This window comes from Melopsittacus undulatus, chromosome 14, assembly GCF_012275295.1.
Source record: "Melopsittacus undulatus isolate bMelUnd1 chromosome 14, bMelUnd1.mat.Z, whole genome shotgun sequence".
NCBI classification, from domain to species: Eukaryota; Metazoa; Chordata; class Aves; order Psittaciformes; family Psittaculidae; genus Melopsittacus; species Melopsittacus undulatus.
In genome coordinates, this window is record NC_047540.1 from 6,940,780 (window position 1) to 6,958,927 (window position 18,148).

The 18,148-nt window shown below is 55.3% G+C and overlaps 1 protein-coding gene across 3 annotated transcripts; it reads left to right on the forward strand.

Moving 5' to 3' along the window:
• The first annotated feature begins 2,035 nt into the window (after nucleotides 1-2,035).
• LOC117436987 (integrator complex subunit 7-like) lies at nucleotides 2,036-4,854 on the forward strand. 3 transcript variants are annotated; one of them, XR_004550273.1, is made up of 4 exons: nucleotides 2,049-2,217; nucleotides 3,680-3,796; nucleotides 4,446-4,503; nucleotides 4,616-4,854. XR_004550273.1 is itself a non-coding variant. In XM_034069288.1 (2 exons), the coding sequence occupies exons 1-2, from the start codon at nucleotides 2,091-2,093 to the stop codon at nucleotides 2,593-2,595; spliced, it is 303 nt and encodes a 100-aa protein (XP_033925179.1). In that variant the 5' UTR covers nucleotides 2,036-2,090; the 3' UTR covers nucleotides 2,596-2,722. The 3 variants fall into 3 exon arrangements, 1 of the variants encoding a protein (XP_033925179.1); XR_004550272.1 differs by having other exon boundaries at nucleotides 2,060-2,217; nucleotides 4,443-4,503; XM_034069288.1 differs by lacking the exons at nucleotides 3,680-3,796; nucleotides 4,446-4,503; nucleotides 4,616-4,854 and adding an exon at nucleotides 2,420-2,722 and having other exon boundaries at nucleotides 2,036-2,217.
• The last annotated feature ends 13,294 nt before the right edge of the window (nucleotides 4,855-18,148 follow it).

The window sequence follows — 18,148 nt, forward strand, 5'->3', positions numbered from 1 at the left end:
ACTAGATGATCTTGAGGTCCTTTCCAACCCTAACTATTCTATGATTCTATGATTCTATGATTCTATGAATTAGGCTGCTTTTTTTCAGGTACTGGAACTGTCAAGTGCTTTGGCAATCCAGATATTATTGTTTAATAAGGTTCAGGTACTACTGGTGATTAATAAATATTCCTCAAGAGGCAGTACATTTTACACCTTTGTCTTCTGGGAGAAAGCTGTATTATTTCTGAAGTATTTGTCTTTAACTTGTTAGCTGAGTCAACAAGGCTTGTAATTCAGCATTTCAAGATTTCTTTAATGTCTAAAAGACATTGAGGGGGAGACCTCATCTAATGAGATGTTAATATTTAATAGAGGCAGGAAAATAACTGGCTTCAATAGGTCATTCTGCGAGTCAGTAATTTAATGAGCCTTTCCCTAGGGTTTGGGGTTTTTTCTGTTGAAGGATTCCTGTCCTCATCACCCCTGCTGACTTCATTTCCTGGTTGCACATAGTGCTTTGCTGAGTGCAGTACCTTCCTTGTGGGTTGTTGTGGTCCAGAGGAGTAAAGACGGGTTTTTGAGGGCTAGAGAAGAGGAAGTGGGGTTTATAGCTAGCAGTTGAATCACTCTGACCAAATTCCTAACCTTGTGTGTACCAGTTGTAAAAGGAGCCACTCACTGCTTGCATCTACAGCACCCAGCATCTCAAAGGCAAGCGGAGTGTAATGTGCACATAATAGTCTTACTGCTGAAGACCTTTGCTGTCTCTTCCCTCTGAGTTTAGCTTTACTGTTACTACTGTTTCAGTGTAGGGCATGACTCAGCACTGTTGGTACTGTAGAGCACTATTAGTGCATATGATGAGTCTTACATAGCTGTTCACTTTGTAGCCAAAAGACTCTGTGTCAGTAAATCTGTTGTAGATCTTCACTCAGCCCAGTTTAGCAATGATGAAATACTTGTCAGAAGATTTCTCAGTGCCTTCTTGACAGACATGCAACTGTCTGTCTTGCATTGCTCTGTGCAACATGTTCTGTCACGTGAGTTAGTCCACTTGAGGAAGAAATCCCATAACTTTATGGATGCTGGGGGGAGGGCAGGGTCCTGTGGAGCAGATTAACCACAGTCCCCATCTGTCTCTCTGTGTACTTGCTTGTATAGTTAGTGAATTTTGACTAAGACCTGCTCTTTCTTGCACAAAACATGCATCTCATTTGGTAGCACTGTGCTTATTTTTCACTGCTGGCAGTCTAGTGAAGATCTAGAACTTGAACAAAGCACTAAAATAACCACTGATTAGGGCCGAAATTGCTACTGCGCATGCGCGAGCCTAAATTGCTACTGCGCATGCGCGGGGCAAAATTAGGGTACGGCGTTTACGTACGGCGGCTCTGTACGGCGTTTGCGTACCGCGGCTCCGTACGGCGTTTGCGTACCGCGGCTCCGTACGGCGTTTGCGTACCGCGGCTCCGTACGGCGTTTGCGTACGGCGGCTCCGTACTGCCTACTGCTCGTGCGTAATGGCGGCTCCGTACGGCGGCTCAGTACGGCGCCTACGTACGCCGGCTGCGTACCGCGGCTCCGTACGGCGTTTGCGTACAGCGGCTCCGTACGGCGTTTGCGTACGGCGGCTCCGTACGGCAGCTCCGTACGGCGTTTGCGTACGGCGGCTCCGTACTGTCTACTGCGCGTGCGTAATGGCGGCTCCGTACGGCGGCTCAGTACAGCGCCTGCGTACGGCGGCTGCGTACCGCGGCTCCGTACGGCGTTTGCGTACGGCGGCTCCGTACTGCCTACTACGCGTGCGTTATGCCGGCTCCGTACGGCGGCTCAGTACGGCGCCTGCGTACCGCGGCTCCGTACGGCGGCTCCGTACTGCCTACTGCGCGTGCGTAATGGCGGCTCCGTACGGCGGCTCAGTACGGCGCCTGCGTACGGCGGCTGCGTACCGCGGCTCCGTACGGCGTTTGCGTACGGCGGCTCCGGACGGCGTTTGCGTACGGCGGCTCCGTACGGCAGCTCCGTACGGCGTTTGCGTACGGCGGCTGCGTACTGCCTACTGCGCGTGCGTAGTGCGCGTGCGCTGAGGCGGTGTGGTTGAGCGGCGCATGCGCAGGTATCCCGTCCGAGCTGAAGCGGTCTGTATGGCTGCCAGCGCCAAATCGTGCGTGTCCGATGCAGGCTATGGGGAGCAGGAGCTGGACGCGAATTCTGCTCTCATGGAAGTCGACAAAGGTGAGGCCGAGCGGCCATGTCAGTGCCTGCCTTGTAATGTTGCTGTTATGGTCCTCGGCTTCCACCGCCTGAGGGGCGGTGTTGTCTCGGCCCGCGGTCCTCGGCTGACGGGAGCTCGCTTTTGTACCGCCAGCGGGGGGTGGAGAGGGCATGGCCGGGAAGCAGTGTCGGTGTCTGCAGTGGTTGTTGGTGTCTCGTTTAGGTCTCAGGTATGGGAAGCTCGGAGAGCAGTGCGAAGCCGTCGTTCGTTTTCCCAGGCTCTTCCAGAAATACCCTTTCCCTAATCCTAACCCTCTTCTGCGTCGGGCAGAAGAGGGGGCACGAGAAAGGCACCCTGGGCAAAGGGAAACCCTGTGGGCACAGGGCGAGGTCTCGTAAGAGCATGATGGCACCTCTGGGGGGCCCTGAGGAACGTTGTGTGCTGGGCGACCTCCCTGTAAGCAGGGCTCAGGTCTTTGCTACTCTTGGTTTTGGCCTTTGGCCGTCTTGCTCCTTTGGCTGCCCGGAGAGCGTGGCAACCCTGTAAGGAGGGTGAGAGCCAGCGTTTCCACACCCGAGGGGGAAATAGAGCTCTCTTGGACCCCCAGGCCACCCTGTAAGCAGGGGAGGGCCATTTCCCTGCCCCTCTCCTCTGCCCCAGCAGCTCTCTGCCTGCTGGTGGCCTACCCAGCCTGATCCCCTGTTGTCAGGGCGTGTCATAGCATTTGGCCCTTGGCCTGTTGAAGCTCTCCGGCTTCCACGCAGCCCTGGGCATGGTCTGAGGCTCTCCTCTATTGCTTGGTGAGTAGGGTGACTCCCCGGACAGTGGCTGCACGGAGACCGTCTCCCTTTTTGGGACGTTTTGTTTTGTGTTTGTCTTGTCCTTGTCTATCAATGTGGGGGAGTGAGTGAGCTTGTCCTTTAGGCCCCTGTTAAAATTGCTGCAGCTTAGCTTAAGCCTCCCTGGAGGGAGAGCAGGTCGCTGTGCTGTAACAGGGGGGTCTTCCCTAAGTCCACGAGCGGAGGGATGGTCTGGACTCGCCCCTTCTTTCCAAAGACGGCGCCAAGCCACTTAGTCGTGGTGCAGGCAATGCGATCTGCCTGTAGTCAGGATCTGGGTCTCTGCCTGCATGGCTGCCTGTGCTGCTGGTGACCTGGCAGCGTGACCCCCTGTTGTCAGGGCGTGTCACAGTATTTTCCCCTTTGTGCCTGGAAGCCGGAGAGCTTCAATACGCCATCACCCTCATGAGAACAAACCAGACCTTGTCAAGCCCCAGTCCCTTCCCTCTGTAGCACTGACCTGGAGCTAGTGAGAATGCACGTACAGTTTAGAGTGAGCTACTGCGTGAGGCTGCAGAGTGGTAATGGAAGGGCTAAAGGCATGAAGCAGATTTGGGATTGGAGCACTGTGTTTCCAGCTTTGACATCAGTTTTCTGTTTTACTTCAGTGCAACTATTTTAGTAATTATTTTTTTTTTATTAGTTCCTGTCCTTCACCTCTTGGGGAGTTTACTTACTGGATGCACTTCCTGGCCTTGTGTTTGATGCAGCAAAAGAAGATGTGGCACTGCGGACGAGCATACCAAGGAAGCTGCTTCTGGTAAGTAGGTGGAAGTAGAGAGAATAACAGTGCATTCAGCTGGAACTTCAGCACTGAGGCAAGCATGTATCTTGCTGATCTGCTTTGAAAGCTCAGGGCAAAGGCACTACCTTGTCCAGCAGCACAATCACTTCTTTTGAAGTCATTGACTCTTCAGAGGTTTGCTCCATCTGAAGCATTGTCTGCTTTTTTGCACTGCCTTTCTTTGGTATCACAGTGTCCTTGGATAGGTTGCTTCCTTATAAATGTAATGGTGTTTGCTTTGGAACAGTCAGACAAGCTTAGCTCCTGTTGGGCCAAGCTCTTGAATCTTTAAAAGTCAGCTAAGCTGTAAATTGTTCTGCGATTTCCTGCGATAGTCTGGTTGTGCTGCCGGTCAGCACACAGAAAGAACAGGTCCCTTTTTCAGCTACACTAGCAAGTCTTTTAGCACAGCAGGGAGCTGTGGAGCAGGAGAAAATGAACGTCGGGTTTGGTGCGTGAATAGCTCTTGGGGAATGGGTAGAAGAAAGGGTTGTGTTGGGAGTAAATGTTAGGCTCTGCAAAGCTGAGGAATGTCCAGGTTTTTGCTGCGATACTGAACCTCTTTCTCTTTAGGCTAATCTATTTAGCTTGAATTCATGTGGGTAACTCTGTGCATGTTTAGCAGGTGGATGTAGCTGACTCAAGGAGAAAGCTGAGCAACCTTGGATGCTGAGCTCTAATTGGTGAGTCTAGAGGTTACTACTGTTTACAAAGCTAATGTTTATAACTTGTTTGTTCTTGTATTTGTAAAACTGCATTTGTGTATTTTGTAATACTGTATTTGTAAAAACACAGTGGGAAACTATAGCCTTGGCAGAGATCATTCTCTGCACGAAAACATGGGAAATTACAGAAGCATAACAAGACAATTGACCTTGCTTATGCCTGCCGAGAATCTTCTTATTGTCCAGTAACAAGGCTCAGGGTATTGGGATCGCTCACTGCGTGGCCTTGGCTCTGCAAGAATTGCACGAGTGCGGACTTGTAGAAGTGCTTTTTGTTGTGTTAATAAAAAAATGGAGAGGGTGAGGGTGGATGGGAGGGACTATTGATTTTGTACTTGTATGGGTTGTTTCTGTACCCCTATGATGTTTTCCTTCCTGATTATAACTTGCTATAATTGTTGCCTTGACTGAAAACGGAGAGGGCGGGGGTGGATGGGAGGGACTATTGATCTTGTATGGGTTGTTTTTGTACCACTATAATGTTTTTCTCCCAGACTTTAACTTGTTGTACTTATTGTCTGAACTGAAAAGGGAGAGGGTGAGGGTGGATGGGACTGGCCATTGATGTTGTACTTGTATGGGTTGTTTCTGTATCCCTATGATGTTTTCCTCCCTGATTATAACTTGTTATAATTGTTGCCTTAAAAAAGGAGAGGGTGAGGGTGGGTGGGATGGACTGTTGATCTTGTATGGGTTGATTCTGTACCCCTATGATGTTTCCCTCCCTGACTATAACTTGTTATAATTGTTGCCTTAACTGAAAACGGAGAGGGCGGGGGTGGATGGGAGGGACTATTGATCTTGTATGGGTTGTTTCTGTACCACTATAATGTTTTTCTCCCAGACTTTGACCTGTTGTACTTATTGTCTGAACTGAAAAGGGAGAGGGTGAGGGTGGATGGGACTGGCCATTGATGTTGTACTTGTATGGGTTGTTTCTGTACCCCTATGATGTTTTCCTTCCTGATTATAACTTGTTATAATTGTTGCCTTAAAAAGGGAGAGGGTGAGTGTGGATGGGATGGACTATTGATCTTGTATGGATTGTTTCTGTACCCCTATGATGTTTTCCTCCCTGACTGTAACTTGTTATAATAGTTGCCTTAACTGAAAAAGGAGAGGGTGAGGGTGGATGGGAGGGACTATTGATCTTGTATGGGTTGTTTCTGTGCCACTATGATGTTTTTCTCCCAGACTATAACTTGTTGTACTTATTGTCTGAACTGAAAAGGGAGAGGGTGAGGGTGGATGGGACTGGCCATTGATGTTGTATGGGTTGTTTCTGTACCCCTATGATGTTTTCCTGCCTGATTATAACTTGTTATAATTGTTGCCTTAAAAAAGGAGAGGGTGAGGGTGGATGGGATGGACTATTGATCTTGTATGGGTTGATTCTGTACCCCTATGATGTTTCCCTCCCTGACTATAACTTGTTATAATTGTTGCCTTAACTGAAAACGGAGAGGGCAGGGGTGGATGGGAGGGACTATTGATCTTGTATGGGTTGTTTCTGTACCAATATAATGTTTTTCTCCCAGACTATAACTTGTTGTACTTATTGTTTGAACTGAAAAGGGAGAGGGTGAGGGTGGATGGGACTGGCCATTGATGTTGTACTTGTATGGGTTGTTTCTGTACCCCTATGATGTTTTCCTGCCTGATTATAACTTGTTATAATTGTTGCCTTAAAAAGGGAGAGGGTGAGTGTGGATGGGATGGACTATTGATCTTGTATGGATTGTTTCTGTACCCCTATGATGTTTCCCTCCCTGACTATAACTTGTTATAATTGTTGCCTTAACTGAAAACGGAGAGGGCGAGGGTGGATGGGAGGGACTATTGATCTTGTATGGGTTGTTTCTGTACCACTATGATGTTTTTCTCCCTGAATATAACTTGTTATAATTGTTGTGTTAATTGAAAAAGGAGAGGATGAGGGTGGATGGGATGGACTATTGATTTGTATGGGTTGTTTCTGTACCCCTGTGATGTTTTCCTCCCTGAATATAACTTGTTATAATTGTTGCCTTAACTGAAAAAGCAGAGGGTGGGGGTGGATGGGAGGGACTATTGATCTTGTACTTGTATGGGTTGTTTCTGTACCCCTATGATGTTTTCCTCCCTGAGTATATCTTGTTATAATTGTTGTGTTAATTGAAAAAGGAGAGGATGAGGGTGGATGGGATGGACTATTGATTTGTATGGGTTGTTTCTGTACCCCTGTGATGTTTTCCTCCCTGAATATAACTTGTTATAATTGTTGCCTTAACTGAAAACGGAGAGGGCGAGGGTGGATGGGAGGGACTATTGATCTTGTATGGGTTGTTTCTGTACCACTATGATGTTTTTCTCCCTGAATATAACTTGTTATAATTGTTGTGTTAATTGAAAAAGGAGAGGATGAGGGTGGATGGGATGGACTATTGATTTGTATGGGTTGTTTCTGTACCCCTGTGATGTTTTCCTCCCTGAATATAACTTGTTATAATTGTTGCCTTAACTGAAAAAGCAGAGGGTGGGGGTGGATGGGAGGGACTATTGATCTTGTACTTGTATGGGTTGTTTCTGTACCCCTATGATGTTTTCCTCCCTGAGTATATCTTGTTATAATTGTTGTGTTAATTGAAAAAGGAGAGGGTGAGGGTGGATGGGATGGACTATTGATCTTGTACGGGTTGTTTCTGTACCCCTATGATTTTTTCCTCCCTGACTGTAACTTGTTGTAATTGTTGCCTTAACTGAAAAAGGAGAGGGTGGGGGTGGATTGGATGGACTATTGATATTGTATGGGTTGTTTCTGTACCCCTATGATGTTTTCCTCCCTGAATATAACTTGTTATAATTGTTGCCTTAACTGAAAAAGCAGAGGGTGGGGGTGGTTGGGAGGGACTATTGATCTTGTACTTGTATGGGTTGTTTCTGTACCCCTATGATGTTTTGGCAGGTAAGTCAATTTTGCAGGTAAGTCAATTTTGCAGGTAAGTCAATGCTAGATGATAGATGATGATAGATGGGTACATGATCGATGGCAGATGAGAGATGGCAGATGAGAGATGATAGATGACGGAAAGGCAAAACAAATTAGGCGCTAGGTAGATCCGTCCCGGGTAGCCGCTAGGGCTAGGGCCGTCAATAGGATTAGGGTACAGACTTCCTGATATTAGGGTTAGCGTACAGACTTCCTGACATTAGGGTTGGGGTACTCCCTTCCCGACATTAGGGTTAGGGTGCACTCTTCCCGACATTAGGGTTAGGGTACCCACTTTCCGACATTAGGGTTAGGGTGCACTCTTCCCGACATTAGGGTTAGGGTACCCACTTTCCGACATTAGCGTTAGGGTGCCCTCTTCCCGCCATTAGGGTTAGGGTGCCCTCAGTCTGGCATTATGGCTGGGGTGCCCCCTTCCCGACATTAGGGTTAGGGTACCCACTTTCCGCCATTAGGGTTATTGTCCCCCCTTTCCGACATTAGGGTTAGGGCCCCCCCCCCCCCCATCTCCGACATTAGGGCTAGGGGTGCCCTCTTCCCGCCATTAGGGTTAGGGTGCCCTCAGTCTGGCATTATGGCTGGGGTGCCCCCTTCCCGACATTAGGGTTAGGGTACCCACTTTCCGCCATTAGGGTTATTGTCCCCCCTTTCCGACATTAGGGTTAGGGCCCCCCCCCCCCCCCTATCTCCGACATTAGGGGCTAGGGGTGCCCTCTTCCCGCCATTAGGGTTAGGGTGCCCTCAGTCTGACATTATGGCTGGGGTGCCCCCTTCCCGACATTAGGGTTAGGGTACCCACTTTCCGCCATTAGGGTTATTGTCCCCCCTTTCCGACATTAGGGTTAGGGCCCCCCCCCCCCCCCTATCTCCGACATTAGGGCTAGGGGTGGCCTCTTCCCGCCATTAGGGTTAGGGTGCCCTCAGTCTGGCATTATGGCTGGGGTGCCCCCTTCCCGACATTAGGGTTAGGGTACCCACTTTCCGCCATTAGGCTTATTGTCCCCCCTTTCCGACATTAGGGTTAGGGCCCCCCCCCCCCCCCTATCTCCGACATTAGGGCTAGGGGTGGCCTCTTCCCGCCATTAGGGTTAGGGTGCCCTCAGTCTGGCATTATGGCTGGGGTGCCCCCTTCCCGACATTAGGGTTAGGGTACCCACTTTCCGCCATTAGGGTTATTGTCCCCCCTTTCCGACATTAGGGTTAGGGCCCCCCCCCCCCCCCTATCTCCGACATTAGGGCTAGGGGTGGCCTCTTCCCGACATTAGGGTTAGGGTGCCCTCAGTCTGGCATTATGGCTGGGGTGCCCCCTGCCCGACATTAGGGTTAGGGTACCCACTTTCCGCCATTAGGGTTATTGTCCCCCCTTTCCGACATTAGGGTTAGGGCCCCCCCCCCCCCCCTATCTCCGACATTAGGGCTAGGGGTGGCCTCTTCCCGACATTAGGGTTAGGGTGCCCTCAGTCTGGCATTATGGCTGGGGTGCCCCCTGCCCGACATTAGGGTTAGGGTACCCACTTTCCGCCATTAGGGTTATTGTCCCCCCTTTCCGACATTAGGGTTAGGGCCCCCCCCCCCCCCCTATCTCCGACATTAGGGCTAGGGGTGGCCTCTTCCCGCCATTAGGGTTAGGGTGCCCTCAGTCTGGCATTATGGCTGGGGTGCCCCCCTTCCCGACATTAGGGTTAGGGTACCCACTTTCCGCCATTAGGGTTATTGTCCCCCCCTTTCCGACATTAGGGTTAGGGCCCCCCCCCCCCCCCCCTATCTCCGACATTAGGGCTAGGGGTGGCCTCTTCCCGCCATTAGGGTTAGGGTGCCCTCAGTCTGGCATTATGGCTGGGGTGCCCCCCTCCCGACATTAGGGTTAGGGTACCCACTTTCCGCCATTAGGGTTATTGTCCCCCCTTTCCGACATTGGGGTTGGGGCCCCCCCCCCCCCCCCCTATCTCCGACATTAGGGCTAGGGGTGGCCTCTTCCCGCCATTAGGGTTAGGGTGCCCTCAGTCTGGCATTATGGCTGGGGTGCCCCCCTCCCGACATTAGGGTTAGGGTACCCACTTTCCGCCATTAGGGTTATTGTCCCCCCTTTCCGACATTAGGGTTTGGGCCCCCCCCCCCCCCCCTATCTCCGACATTAGGGCTAGGGGTGGCCTCTTCCCGCCATTAGGGTTAGGGTGCCCTCAGTCTGGCATTATGGCTGGGGTGCCCCCCTCCCGACATTAGGGTTAGGGTACCCACTTTCCGCCATTAGGGTTATTGTCCCCCCTTTCCGACATTAGGGTTAGGGCGCCCCCCCCCCCCCCCTATCTCCGACATTAGGGCTAGGGGTGGCCTCTTCCCGCCATTAGGGTTAGGGTGCCCTCATTCTGGCATTATGGCTGGGGTGCCCCCCTCCCGACATTAGGGTTAGGGTACCCACTTTCCGCCATTAGGGTTATTGTCCCCCCTTTCCGACATTAGGGTTAGGGCCCCCCCCCCCCCCCCCTATCTCCGACATTAGGGCTAGGGGTGGCCTCTTCCCGCCATTAGGGTTAGGGTGCCCTCAGTCTGGCATTATGGCTGGGGTGCCCCCCTCCCGACATTAGGGTTAGGGTACCCACTTTCGGCCATTAGGGTTATTGTCCCCCCTTTCCGACATTAGGGTTAGGGCCCCCCCCCCCCCCCCTATCTCCGACATTAGGGCTAGGGGTGGCCTCTTCCCGCCATTAGGGTTAGGGTGCCCTCAGTCTGGCATTATGGCTGGGGTGCCCCCCTCCCGACATTAGGGTTAGGGTACCCACTTTCCGCCATTAGGGTTATTGTCCCCCCTTTCCGACATTAGGGTTAGGGCCCCCCCCCCCCCCCCTATCTCCGACATTAGGGCTAGGGGTGGCCTCTTCCCGACATTAGGGTTAGGGTGCCCTCAGTCTGGCATTATGGCTGGGGTGCCCCCCTCCCGACATTTGGGTTAGGGTACCCACTTTCCGCCATTAGGGTTATTGTCCCCCCTTTCCGACATTAGGGTTAGGGCCCCCCCCCCCCCCCCTATCTCCGACATTAGGGCTAGGGGTGGCCTCTTCCCGCCATTAGGGTTAGGGTGCCCTCAGTCTGGCATTATGGCTGGGGTGCCCCCCTCCCGACATTAGGGTTAGGGTACCCACTTTCCGCCATTAGGGTTATTGTCCCCCCTTTCCGACATTAGGGTTAGGGCCCCCCCCCCCCCCCCTATCTCCGACATTAGGGCTAGGGGTGGCCTCTTCCCGCCATTAGGGTTAGGGTGCCCTCAGTCTGGCATTATGGCTGGGGTGCCCCCCTCCCGACATTAGGGTTAGGGTACCCACTTTCCGCCATTAGGGTTATTGTCCCCCCTTTCCGACATTAGGGTTAGGGCCCCCCCCCCCCCCCCATCTCCGACATTAGGGCTAGGGGTGGCCTCTTCCCGCCATTAGGGTTAGGGTGCCCTCAGTCTGGCATTATGGCTGGGGTGCCCCCCTCCCGACATTAGGGTTAGGGTACCCACTTTCCGCCATTAGGGTTATTGTCCCCCCTTTCCGACATTAGGGTTAGGGCCCCCCCCCCCCCCCCCATCTCCGACATTAGGGCTAGGGGTGGCCTCTTCCCGCCATTAGGGTTAGGGTGCCCTCAGTCTGGCATTATGGCTGGGGTGCCCCCCTCCCGACATTAGGGTTAGGGTACCCACTTTCCGCCATTAGGGTTATTGTCCCCCCTTTCCGACATTAGGGTTAGGGCCCCCCCCCCCCCCCCCTATCTCCGACATTAGGGCTAGGGGTGGCCTCTTCCCGCCATTAGGGTTAGGGTGCCCTCAGTCTGGCATTATGGCTGGGGTGCCCCCCTCCCGACATTAGGGTTAGGGTACCCACTTTCCGCCATTAGGGTTATTGTCCCCCCTTTCCGACATTAGGGTTAGGGCCCCCCCCCCCCCCCCCTATCTCCGACATTAGGGCTAGGGGTGCCCTCTTCCCGCCATTAGGGTTAGGGTGCCCTCAGTCTGACATTATGGCTGGGGTGCCCCCCTCCCGACATTAGGGTTAGGGTACCCACTTTCCGCCATTAGGGTTTTTGTCCCCCCTTTCCGAAATTTGGGTTTGGGCCCCCCCCCCCCCCCCCCCTATCTCCGACATTAGGGCTAGGGGTGCCCTCTTCCCGCCATTAGGGTTAGGGTGCCCTCAGTCTGGCATTATGGCTGGGGTGCCCCCCTCCCGACATTAGGGTTAGGGTACCCACTTTCCGCCATTAGGGTTATTGTCCCCCCTTTCCGACATTAGGGTTAGGGCCCCCCCCCCCCCCCCCCCTATCTCCGACATTAGGGCTAGGGGTGGCCTCTTCCCGCCATTAGGGTTAGGGTGCCCTCAGTCTGGCATTATGGCTGGGGTGCCCCCCTCCCGACATTAGGTTTAGGGTACCCACTTTCCGCCATTAGGGTTATTGTCCCCCCTTTCCGACATTAGGGTTAGGGCCCCCCCCCCCCCCCCCCTATCTCCGACATTAGGGCTAGGGGTGGCCTCTTCCCGCCATTAGGGTTAGGGTGCCCTCAGTCTGGCATTATGGCTGGGGTGCCCCCCTCCCGACATTAGGGTTAGGGTACCCACTTTCCGCCATTAGGCTTATTGTCCCCCCTTTCCGACATTAGGGTTAGGGCCCCCCCCCCCCCCCCCCTATCTCCGACATTAGGGCTAGGGGTGGCCTCTTCCCGACATTAGGGTTAGGGTGCCCTCAGTCTGGCATTATGGCTGGGGTGCCCCCCTCCCGAAATTAGGGTTAGGGTACCCACTTTCCGCCATTAGGGTTATTGTCCCCCCTTTCCGACATTAGGGTTTGGGCCCCCCCCCCCCCCCCCCATCTCCGACATTAGGGCTAGGGGTGGCCTCTTCCCGCCATTAGGGTTAGGGTGCCCTCAGTCTGGCATTATGGCTGGGGTGCCCCCCTCCCGACATTAGGGTTAGGGTACCCACTTTCCGCCATTAGGGTTATTGTCCCCCCTTTCCGACATTAGGGTTAGGGCCCCCCCCCCCCCCCCCTATCTCCGACATTAGGGCTAGGGGTGGCCTCTTCCCGCCATTAGGGTTAGGGTGCCCTCAGTCTGGCATTATGGCTGGGGTGCCCCCCTCCCGACATTAGGGTTAGGGTACCCACTTTCCGCCATTAGGGTTATTGTCCCCCCTTTCCGACATTAGGGTTAGGGCCCCCCCCCCCCCCCCCCTATCTCCGACATTAGGGCTAGGGGTGCCCTCTTCCCGCCATTAGGGTTAGGGTGCCCTCAGTCTGACATTATGGCTGGGGTGCCCCCCTCCCGACATTAGGGTTAGGGTACCCACTTTCCGCCATTAGGGTTATTGTCCCCCCTTTCCGACATTAGGGTTAGGGCCCCCCCCCCCCCCCCCCTATCTCCGACATTAGGGCTAGGGGTGGCCTCTTCCCGACATTAGGGTTAGGGTGCCCTCAGTCTGGCATTATGGCTGGGGTGCCCCCCTCCCGACATTAGGGTTAGGGTACCCACTTTCCGCCATTAGGGTTATTGTACCCCCTTTCCGACATTAGGGTTAGGGCCCCCCCCCCCCCCCCCTATCTCCGACATTAGGGCTAGGGGTGGCCTCTTCCCGCCATTAGGGTTAGGGTGCCCTCAGTCTGGCATTATGGCTGGGGTGCCCCCCTCCCGACATTAGGGTTAGGGTACCCACTTTCCGCCATTAGGGTTATTGTACCCCCTTTCCGACATTAGGGTTAGGGCCCCCCCCCCCCCCCCCTATCTCCGACATTAGGGCTAGGGGTGGCCCTCTTCCCGACCATTAGGGTTAGGGTGCCCTCAGTCTGGCATTATGGCTGGGGTGCCCCCCTCCCGACATTAGGGTTAGGGTACCCACTTTCCGCCATTAGGCTTATTGTCCCCCCTTTCCGACATTAGGGTTAGGGCCCCCCCCCCCCCCCCCTATCTCCGACATTAGGGCTAGGGGTGGCCTCTTCCCGACCATTAGGGTTAGGGTGCCCTCAGTCTGGCATTATGGCTGGGGTGCCCCCCTCCCGACATTAGGGTTTGGGTACCCACTTACCGCCATTAGGGTTTTTTACCCCCCTTTCCGACATTAGGGTTTGGGCCCCCCCCCCCCCCCCCTATCTCCGACATTAGGGCTAGGGGTGCCCTCTTCCCGACATTAGGGTTAGGGTGCCCTCAGTCTGACATTATGGCTGGGGTGCCCCCCTCCCGACATTAGGGTTAGGGTACCCAATTTCCGCCATTAGGGTTATTGTACCCCCCTTTCCGACATTAGGGTTAGGGCCCCCCCCCCCCCCCCCTATCTCCGACATTAGGGCTAGGGGTGGCCCTCTTCCCGACCATTAGGGTTAGGGTGCCCTCAGTCTGACATTATGGCTGGGGTGCCCCCCTCCCGACATTAGGGTTAGGGTACCCACTTTCCGCCATTAGGGTTATTGTACCCCCTTTCCGACATTAGGGTTAGGGCCCCCCCCCCCCCCCCCTATCTCCGACATTAGGGCTAGGGGTGGCCCTCTTCCCGACCTTAGGGTTAGGGGGCCCTCAGTCTGGCATTATGGCTGGGGTGCCCCCCTCCCGACATTAGGGTTAGGGTACCCACTTTCCGCCATTAGGGTTATTGAACCCCCTTTCCGACATTAGGGTTAGGGCCCCCCCCCCCCCCCCCTATCTCCGACATTAGGGCTAGGGGTGCCCTCTTCCCGACCTTAGGGTTAGGGGGCCCTCAGTCTGACATTATGGCTGGGGTGCCCCCCTCCCGACATTAGGGTTAGGGTACCCACTTTCCGCCATTAGGGTTATTGAACCCCCTTTCCGACATTAGGGTTAGGGCCCCCCCCCCCCCCCCCCTATCTCCGACATTAGGGCTAGGGGTGCCCTCTTCCCGACCTTAGGGTTAGGGGGCCCTCAGTCTGGCATTATGGCTGGGGTGCCCCCCTCCCGACATTAGGGTTAGGGTACCCACTTTCCGCCATTAGGGTTATTGAACCCCCTTTCCGACATTAGGGTTAGGGCCCCCCCCCCCCCCCCCATCTCCGACATTAGGGCTAGGGGTGCCCTCTTCCCGACCTTAGGGTTAGGGGGCCCTCAGTCTGGCATTATGGCTGGGGTGCCCCCCTCCCGACATTAGGGTTAGGGTACCCACTTTCCGCCATTAGGGTTATTGAACCCCCTTTCCGACATTAGGGTTAGGGCCCCCCCCCCCCCCCCTATCTCCGACATTAGGGCTAGGGGTGCCCTCTTCCCGACCTTAGGGTTAGGGGGCCCTCAGTCTGACATTATGGCTGGGGTGCCCCCCTCCCGACATTAGGGTTAGGGTACCCACTTTCCGCCATTAGGGTTATTGAACCCCCTTTCCGACATTAGGGTTAGGGCCCCCCCCCCCCCCCCCTATCTCCGACATTAGGGCTAGGGGTGCCCTCTTCCCGACCTTAGGGTTAGGGGGCCCTCAGTCTGACATTATGGCTGGGGTGCCCCCCTCCCGACATTAGGGTTAGGGTACCCACTTTCCGCCATTAGGGTTATTGAACCCCCTTTCCGACATTAGGGTTAGGGCCCCCCCCCCCCCCCCCTATCTCCGACATTAGGGCTAGGGGTGCCCTCTTCCCGACCTTAGGGTTAGGGGGCCCTCAGTCTGGCATTATGGCTGGGGTGCCCCCCTCCCGACATTAGGGTTAGGGTACCCACTTTCCGCCATTAGGGTTATTGAACCCCCTTTCCGACATTAGGGTTTGGGCCCCCCCCCCCCCCCCTATCTCCGACATTAGGGCTAGGGGTGCCCTCTTCCCGACCTTAGGGTTAGGGGGCCCTCAGTCTGGCATTATGGCTGGGGTGCCCCCCTCCCGACATTAGGGTTAGGGTACCCACTTTCCGCCATTAGGGTTATTGAACCCCCTTTCCGACATTAGGGTTAGGGCCCCCCCCCCCCCCCCTATCTCCGACATTAGGGCTAGGGGTGCCCTCTTCCCGACCTTAGGGTTAGGGGGCCCTCAGTCTGGCATTATGGCTGGGGTGCCCCCCTCCCGACATTAGGGTTAGGGTACCCACTTTCCGCCATTAGGGTTATTGTACCCCCTTTCCGACATTAGGGTTAGGGCCCCCCCCCCCCCCCCTATCTCCGACATTAGGGCTAGGGGTGCCCTCTTCCCGACCATTAGGGTTAGGGTGCCCTCAGTCTGACATTATGGCTGGGGTGCCCCCCTCCCGACATTAGGGTTTGGGTACCCACTTTCCGCCATTTGTGTTTTTGTCCCCCCTTTCCGAAATTTGGGTTAGGGCCCCCCCCCCCCCCCCTATCTCCGACATTAGGGCTAGGGGTGGCCTCTTCCCGCCATTAGGGTTAGGGTGCCCTCAGTCTGACATTATGGCTGGGGTGCCCCCCTCCCGACATTAGGGTTAGGGTACCCACTTTCCGCCATTAGGGTTATTGTCCCCCCTTTCCGACATTAGGGTTAGGGCCCCCCCCCCCCCCCCCTATCTCCGACATTAGGGCTAGGGGTGGCCTCTTCCCGCCATTAGGGTTAGTGTTCCCTCATTCTGGCATTATGGCTGGGGTGCCCCCCTCCCGACATTAGGGTTAGGGTACCCACTTTCCGCCATTAGGGTTATTGTCCCCCCTTTCCGACATTAGGGTTAGGGCCCCCCCCCCCCCCCCTATCTCCGACATTAGGGCTAGGGGTGGCCTCTTCCCGCCATTAGGGTTAGGGTGCCCTCAGTCTGGCATTATGGCTGGGGTGCCCCCCTCCCGACATTAGGGTTAGGGTACCCACTTTCCGCCATTAGGGTTATTGTCCCCCCTTTCCGACATTAGGGTTAGGGCCCCCCCCCCCCCCCCCTATCTCCGACATTAGGGCTAGGGGTGGCCTCTTCCCGCCATTAGGGTTAGGGTGCCCTCAGTCTGGCATTATGGCTGGGGTGCCCCCCTCCCGACATTAGGGTTAGGGTACCCACTTTCCGCCATTAGGGTTATTGTCCCCCCTTTCCGACATTAGGGTTAGGGGCCCCCCCCCCCCCCCCTATCTCCGACATTAGGGCTAGGGGTGGCCTCTTCCCGACCATTAGGGTTAGGGTGCCCTCAGTCTGGCATTATGGCTGGGGTGCCCCCCTCCCGACATTAGGGTTAGGGTACCCACTTTCCGCCATTAGGGTTATTGTACCCCCCTTTCCCACATTAGGGTTAGGGCCCCCCCCCCCCCCCCCCTATCTCCGACATTAGGGCTAGGGGTGCCCCTCTTCCCGACCATTAGGGTTAGGGTGCCCTCAGTCTGGCATTATGGCTGGGGTGCCCCCCTCCCGACATTAGGGTTAGGGTACCCACTTTCCGCCATTAGGGTTATTGTACCCCCCTTTCCGACATTAGGGTTAGGGCCCCCCCCCCCCCCCCCTATCTCCGACATTAGGGCTAGGGGTGGCCCTCTTCCCGACATTAGGGTTAGGGGTGCCCTCAGTCTGGCATTATGGCTGGGGTGCCCCCCTCCCGACATTAGGGTTAGGGTACCCACTTTCCGCCATTAGGGTTATTGAACCCCCTTTCCGACATTAGGGTTAGGGCCCCCCCCCCCCCCCCCTATCTCCGACATTAGGGCTAGGGGTGGCCTCTTCCCGACCATTAGGGTTAGGGTGCCCTCAGTCTGGCATTATGGCTGGGGTGCCCCCCTCCCGACATTAGGGTTAGGGTACCCACTTTCCGCCATTAGGGTTATTGAACCCCCCTTTCCGACATTAGGGTTAGGGCCCCCCCCCCCCCCCCCTATCTCCGACATTAGGGCTAGGGGTGGCCCTCTTCCCGACCATTAGGGTTAGGGTGCCCTCAGTCTGGCATTATGGCTGGGGTGCCCCCCTCCCGACATTAGGGTTAGGGTACCCACTTTCCGCCATTAGGGTTATTGAACCCCCCTTTCCGACATTAGGGTTAGGGCCCCCCCCCCCCCCCCTATCTCCGACATTAGGGCTAGGGGTGCCCTCTTCCCGACCATTAGGGTTAGGGTGCCCTCAGTCTGGCATTATGGCTGGGGTGCCCCCCTCCCGACATTAGGGTTAGGGTACCCACTTTCCGCCATTAGGGTTATTGTACCCCCTTTCCGACATTAGGGTTAGGGCCCCCCCCCCCCCCCCTATCTCCGACATTAGGGCTAGGGGTGGCCCTCTTCCCGACCATTAGGGTTAGGGTGCCCTCAGTCTGGCATTATGGCTGGGGTGCCCCCCTCCCGACATTAGGGTTAGGGTACCCACTTTCCGCCATTAGGGTTATTGTACCCCCTTTCCGACATTAGGGTTAGGGCCCCCCCCCCCCCCCCATCTCCGACATTAGGGCTAGGGGTGCCCTCTTCCCGACATTAGGGTTAGGGTGCCCTCAGTCTGGCATTATGGCTGGGGTGCCCCCCTCCCGACATTAGGGTTAGGGTACCCACTTTCCGCCATTAGGGTTATTGAACCCCCTTTCCGACATTAGGGTTAGGGCCCCCCCCCCCCCCCCCATCTCCGACATTAGGGCTAGGGGTGCCCTCTTCCCGACCTTAGGGTTAGGGGGCCCTCAGTCTGACATTATGGCTGGGGTGCCCCCCTCCCGACATTAGGGTTAGGGTACCCACTTTCCGCCATTAGGGTTATTGAACCCCCTTTCCGAC

What these genes read in the sequence shown, in the direction of transcription:
- LOC117436987 (XM_034069288.1), top strand. Translation starts at nt 2,091, where the DNA reads ATGCGCAGGTATCCCGTCCGAGCTGAAGCGGTCTGTATGGCTGCCAGC. An exon ending in TCTCATGGAAGTCGACAAAG is followed by an intron (nt 2,218 to 2,419) that starts GTGAGGCCGAGC and finishes TGTCTCGTTTAG; the next exon opens with GTCTCAGGTATGGGAAGCTC.